At 49.3% G+C, this 5,268-nt stretch overlaps 1 protein-coding gene across 2 annotated transcripts in view; it reads right to left on the reverse strand.

Annotated features, from left to right (window-relative positions):
- The window catches only part of SUPT6H (SPT6 homolog, histone chaperone), a 26,177-nt gene that overhangs the window by 16,729 nt on the left and 4,180 nt on the right, over positions 1 to 5,268 (reverse strand). Inside the window, exons 2-9 of one of the 2 annotated variants that reach the window (XM_017743040.1) lie at positions 4,866 to 4,997; positions 4,255 to 4,407; positions 4,024 to 4,094; positions 3,297 to 3,492; positions 2,544 to 2,628; positions 1,875 to 2,148; positions 598 to 699; positions 230 to 343 (exon numbers count right to left, since the gene is read on the reverse strand). In XM_017743040.1, coding sequence (XP_017598529.1) covers positions 230 to 343; positions 598 to 699; positions 1,875 to 2,148; positions 2,544 to 2,628; positions 3,297 to 3,492; positions 4,024 to 4,094; positions 4,255 to 4,407; positions 4,866 to 4,974 — 1,104 coding nt within the window. In that variant the 5' untranslated portion in view covers positions 4,975 to 4,997. Of the gene's footprint in view, positions 1 to 229; positions 344 to 597; positions 700 to 1,874; positions 2,149 to 2,543; positions 2,629 to 3,296; positions 3,493 to 4,023; positions 4,095 to 4,254; positions 4,408 to 4,865; positions 5,059 to 5,268 lie in introns of those variants that run through there. The other variant, XM_017743039.1, reaches the window with a different exon arrangement.

The raw sequence follows: 5,268 nt of genomic DNA on the forward strand, positions 1-5,268 counted from the left end.
AAATTAGGGAAAGACAATGACAGCAGCTCTGTCAAACAGGCCTTAAAAACCTGCATTGCCACAGCTCACATAGGACGAGTTGCAGTTCCTGAAGGAGCATCATTTTGTCACAGGAGAGGCAACCAGGGATCTCAGCCCTTTCTATGTGCCCTAAATGTTTCCAGCAGCCCTGCTAATCCTGTCAGGATAAGGAGACAGACCTTGGTAATGAAGAAAAGTTGCAGATTACCTCAAAATGCTGATTTCTCATGAAATTCAGGGCTTCTTTAATCTTCTGGATGGTGCTGGGCCCCTTGCGGCTGAAGCTGCTGGCTTGTCCACGGTCAAGGTAGTCAGAACTCTCCTAAAAAGGAGAAACACATGGTGTTCACTCTGTTCCTGAGCTGACCCCCTAAAAGAGCAGCCCCAAGTTAAGGCTGAGAAACTGTGGTTCTTTCAACTTCTTTGTGTTCCTTTTTGTCCTGTTTCATGGATGCAAAAAGGAAGACACACATGTTAAATGACCTGCTCAAAACCAGAAATGAAGGTGGTACTGGGCACCACATTCCTATCAGCAGGGAGTGTGCCTGGGAACAAATCCCAAGCACAGTCCTTTACCTGCAAGGAGATGGTGGGTGTTGCAAATGCATTCCTGTAAATCCAGTCAGCTTCTTCCTCCAGCTCATCATCTTCAGCACTCTTCACCGGGATGGATCTCAGCTGGGAAGAGACAACAGCATGAGCAGAGGCACGTGCAGCACCAGGGCTTGCACTGCCACGTTTCCAAGAAGCCTGGAAATCATTGGTTTGAGCTGCAGGTTACCTCTGGGGACCCCCCACCTACGGGGTACCAAGGATATCACTTCAATGTCTGCACCTTCTGAGCACACAGGAAACTGCATCAGCTTTACACTAGATAAAGGCAGCTACAATCCTGTCAAAGGCTTGTGGAAAGGCCTGCAATGGTGCAAAGTCTGCTGTGAAAATCAAGGGAGGATATCTCCACTTCCCGCCAGACTCCCAAATTTTCTGCAGTTACATCCTCTGTTCCAATCTATCCGTGCCCTGCTACCACTTTTCTTGCTGCAGCCACAGAGTAACAGAACATAAAGCAGCTCCAAAGCCTCTCTGGGCACTCAGTCTCAGCCACTTCTCTTTCAGAGGTGCTGCTCTAATCACCACTGACATCCATGAAGATGACAAATGTGCGAACAGGCCACCTACAGCCAGAAGATATTACAGACAGCATTCCCTCCCTTCTTTGGCACAGACTGGATTGGGAAAAAAGGTCCTTTGGAAAACTGAGAAGGGCAACAAACCTCTGCACAGAGTTATACTAACATACACTAATACACTAAAGGGAGATGGATTATTCAGTGAAAATCTGAATACAGGGTAAAATTAAGATAAAAATATGAGACACCAGAGGGATTCCTCACAGCACAAATAGCACTTTGTATGGAGAGCAGTGTAAGTCCCATCACTCTGAGTGAAGTGGGTTACAGCAGTTATGTGTTGGCTGGCACACAGGTAGGCTAGAAACCTTCCCAAGCCTTCTCTGGCACTGCATCCTGCTCTCCATATGTCCAGCTCAAGGGATTCCTACCATCATCCAGCACAAAGCCACCTCAGCAGAGCCCAAACCCTGCACTTCAGCAGTGCAACACTGGCACCCAGTGGCCACAGGGAAGCTGTGACTGAAGCTAAACCCAGACTCAGAGAGGTCCAACAGCTCCGAAGTCACTGGTATGCCTGAGCGCAGTTTTAGCCTGTACATTTGACAGGTAGGGTCGTCCAAGAAGGAAAAAGAGATTCCAAAATCCAGCCAGCCTGCATGTCCCAGGCCTGGGAGCCAAAATGCTTTCTGCCTGCAGAGCTGCAGTCCCTTCCCTCACCTGGAACCTCTCAGGCATGTCTGTCATGCGGATCTCGTTGTCCTGGTCCGTGAGGTGGCTGCTCTCCAGCTCACTGGGCTCGTACATCTCGAAGATGCTGCGGCGACTGACGCGCTTCTTGGTCGTCTTTTTGGGCCGCACACGGGTCTCCCCTTCGGTTTCCTCATCCTCATATTCATACTCCTCCTCCATCTCCTCATCGTACTCGTTGTACTTCTCAAATTCATCGTAGTCAAAGTCCACACCAAAGATTTCCTGGGCTTCCTGCAAAGCACTGGAAGACAAAAAAACCCCTGTTGTTCAGCCCCACAGTGTGGTTCACAGAACATCTTTACAGCCACACAGAGAAGGCCAGGGGTGCCCAAATCTAAGCTTCAGTTTCCCACCCAGGCTAAAAAATCATGGACAGGTACAAACTGAGCTTTACTGCAAATATTTCTCTTAAGGGCCTGGTTTTGGTATCCCTTTAAAAAAATCCAGGGGAAAAAAGAAGGAGTCACACATTTGAGAAATCACACACTAAAAGCTCTATGTCTAAATTTACCAGGTTTCTTCTGGGAAAAAGACCAGCAGAATCCAACCACAAGCTGAATCACTCTGCAGTTGCAAGAACCGAGTGAGCTGAGCAGTATTTTCAAGGCTCCAGGCCAACTTCCAATCAATACTTACGCGTCTGTGTATCCTGGAAGCTTCTTTCTCCATTTTGGCTTCTTCAGAGGTTGTCCATCATCATCCACAATGAAGTCATCAATGTCTGGACATTGAGAAGCAATTCAGTGGTCAGGGAACTTGGATATAGAACTGGTACCTCTGACAAAGCTCAGCCAGTGCAACTGTGAGCCTCCACCACAGACTTAGGCTGCCCAGCTCCCCACAGCATCTCCTACACCAATCTCACACAGTCCAGGAGCCTGAACCACAGTAACAAGCTGGAACAAACTTCCAGACACAGGCAAAGCCATTTGGCAATTAGTTGCAGCTCAGTGCACTGAAAATACAGTCAGGAAAGGCCTGGCTGCTTTGGACAGTGGAAAGAATTCTTGAAACGTTTTTGGTATGGTAATAGCAGCAGTGACAGGCTGATGCTGAAGGGGTAGGGCAGGCATGCACTGTGCTATGAGGTACTAAACAGTGCCTTGCGTGCCTTCCTCTGAAGCATTTTCATTTTTGAGGCAGCTTAGGGGAGGTGTTCAAGACCTCAGCACACAAAACGTGCTCCTGCACGAAGTGGTTCAGACAGACAAACGAAACCTGTCACTCAGAAATGTTTAATTCTAAGAATTGTACTAATCAGACCAACAAGAGCTTTGCCACGACAAGGTCACAGCTTTTGGACACTGCTAGCTCACAGAAAGTCTGAACTTTGTTCCTGTGCTTTAATCCTAGGACAAACTTTGGATGTAACTGAGCACCCACACTCACCAGATTCATCTTCCTCCTCCTCCTCCTCCTCTTCCTGTGCAGCAACAGGAGCTTCCACAGCTTCCCCTCCTTCCTCGCCTTCACCATCTTGAAAGATTTCTTCAGCAATGGCTTCCTTCTCATGCTCTTCCTTTCCATAATCTTCTGCTTCATCGTCCTCATCATCAGACATTTTTCGCACACGCCTGAATTTTTGCTGCAAGAAGAATGTCCTGCTAGTGCTCACAATTCCTGGCTCAGCACTGCACTTCCTCTGCAGGCACCTGAGAGGGAGCAGGATGGAGCCCAGCACGTCATAGGCACACAGGGCAGAAGAGCCACCCCCTCAGGAGGTGTGCCTGTGCCACTTGTGTGCTGTCACCACCAGTGCTGGCCTGGCTGACGTGACTCTAATGTTACAGAAAGAGCTTTAGAGTCTGTAACAGCCTGTGCTGACCTTGAGGTTAGCACCACACAGGAATGGAAGATGAGACTGTCCTGAAGAGGTGGAAAGGGAGGAGCACAACAGACTTTGGGAACCAGAAAAAAGTGCTTTGCAAACTCCAGGCAGCCAGGTCCCAGTTGCTTGGGCAAGGAGAGATCCTGCTTCCTTCAAGCTCTCAGCTCTCCCTTTCCCAGAGGGCAGGAGCTAATGGGAGGCACTGTCTGCTCACGCCAGGCTGGAGCCCACCCTCCTCTGTGCTAAAACACACCACGCCATTAACTGCAGCATGGGAACACAACTCACTCTTTTGACTTTAACGCCCAAGTTTTCTTCAATGAGGTCGAAGTCATCATCCTCCAGGCGGTCATCAAAAGCTGAAGAAGAGAGCAGAGATCAGTTACACTCTCCCTTTACTAATCTGGGAATGCACTAAGCCCAAAAGGGCACAGCTTACCCAGCTCATGCAGACACCCAGGACAGAGGATGCTCTCTGCCAGCATTACACCTACTAGTAACAATCATCACAAAACTTACTGCGCTTTCTCTTTTTGTGCCCAACATCATCCTCTGAGTCTCCAGAGTCACTGGCTTCCTCCTCCTCTTCCTCATCGTCATCGTCATTAATGAATCCTTTCAGGTTCCCCTGCTCATCCTGATCATCGAGGTTCAGCTCCTCCTCTTCCTCATCTGGGATGGAGAGCAGCACGTGTTAGACACTTACTGCTTATCCACTGAGACCTGGCTCTGTGCAAGCAGCATCTTCCTCCACACCATCCACACAGAGTTTTAACTGAACACTTTTACTGACACGGAACCCAGCCAGCTGCTCCTGCCAGATCCCCACTTCTTGTCTCGTGCTCTCTCTGCAGAGGGAACAGGTGGAGTGGTCACACTGGAACAATTCTTCAGCTTTTACCATTTACTACCAAACTGTGTGACTGCAAGTCCCACGGGGGTGAAGTAGCATATATTTTATTGCCAATTACAAAAACCTCTTGGAGCACTTGGAAGAAAGGAAGCATTCAAACAGCTGAGATTATTGACTACAGATGGCCCTGCTATTACAGCCCAGTTATTGCTCCATCTGCAGAGTCACAGGATGCAGAACAGAACAGCAACAAACACAGACAATTCAGCAAACTCACCATCCTCATCTTCCTCTACAAACTTCTTGGTCACTCTGGGTACAACCTCCCCATCCTGGTTGTACTCCTCCTCCGACTCCTCTGCTTCACTCTCCACGAAGTCAGACATGGCTGCAGCCTCTCACACAGCAGCTGGGGAAAGAGGAAACATCCCTGGCGTCGGCTGAGCAAGCAGAACGCCAGCACTTCCCCCTTCAGGTTTTGGAGAGAAGGCAGCTAAAGCAAGAAGCATTTCAAATTAGCTACAGAGGCCCTGAATTACCCAGTGTCCACCTTGCCTGGACATCCCTGTCACCAGAGATTAGGCAGGAGAAAGCAGCAGCCAAGAGCTGCCAGCTCCTGCCAACCCGTGTCTGGGGGAGGAGGGCAGGAGCTGCCACAGCAACACTGGCGCGTCCCACGT

The sequence above is a fragment of the Corvus brachyrhynchos genome, unplaced genomic scaffold (genome assembly GCF_000691975.1).
Source record: "Corvus brachyrhynchos isolate BGI_N302 unplaced genomic scaffold, ASM69197v1 scaffold99, whole genome shotgun sequence".
Taxonomy (NCBI): domain Eukaryota; kingdom Metazoa; phylum Chordata; class Aves; order Passeriformes; family Corvidae; genus Corvus; species Corvus brachyrhynchos.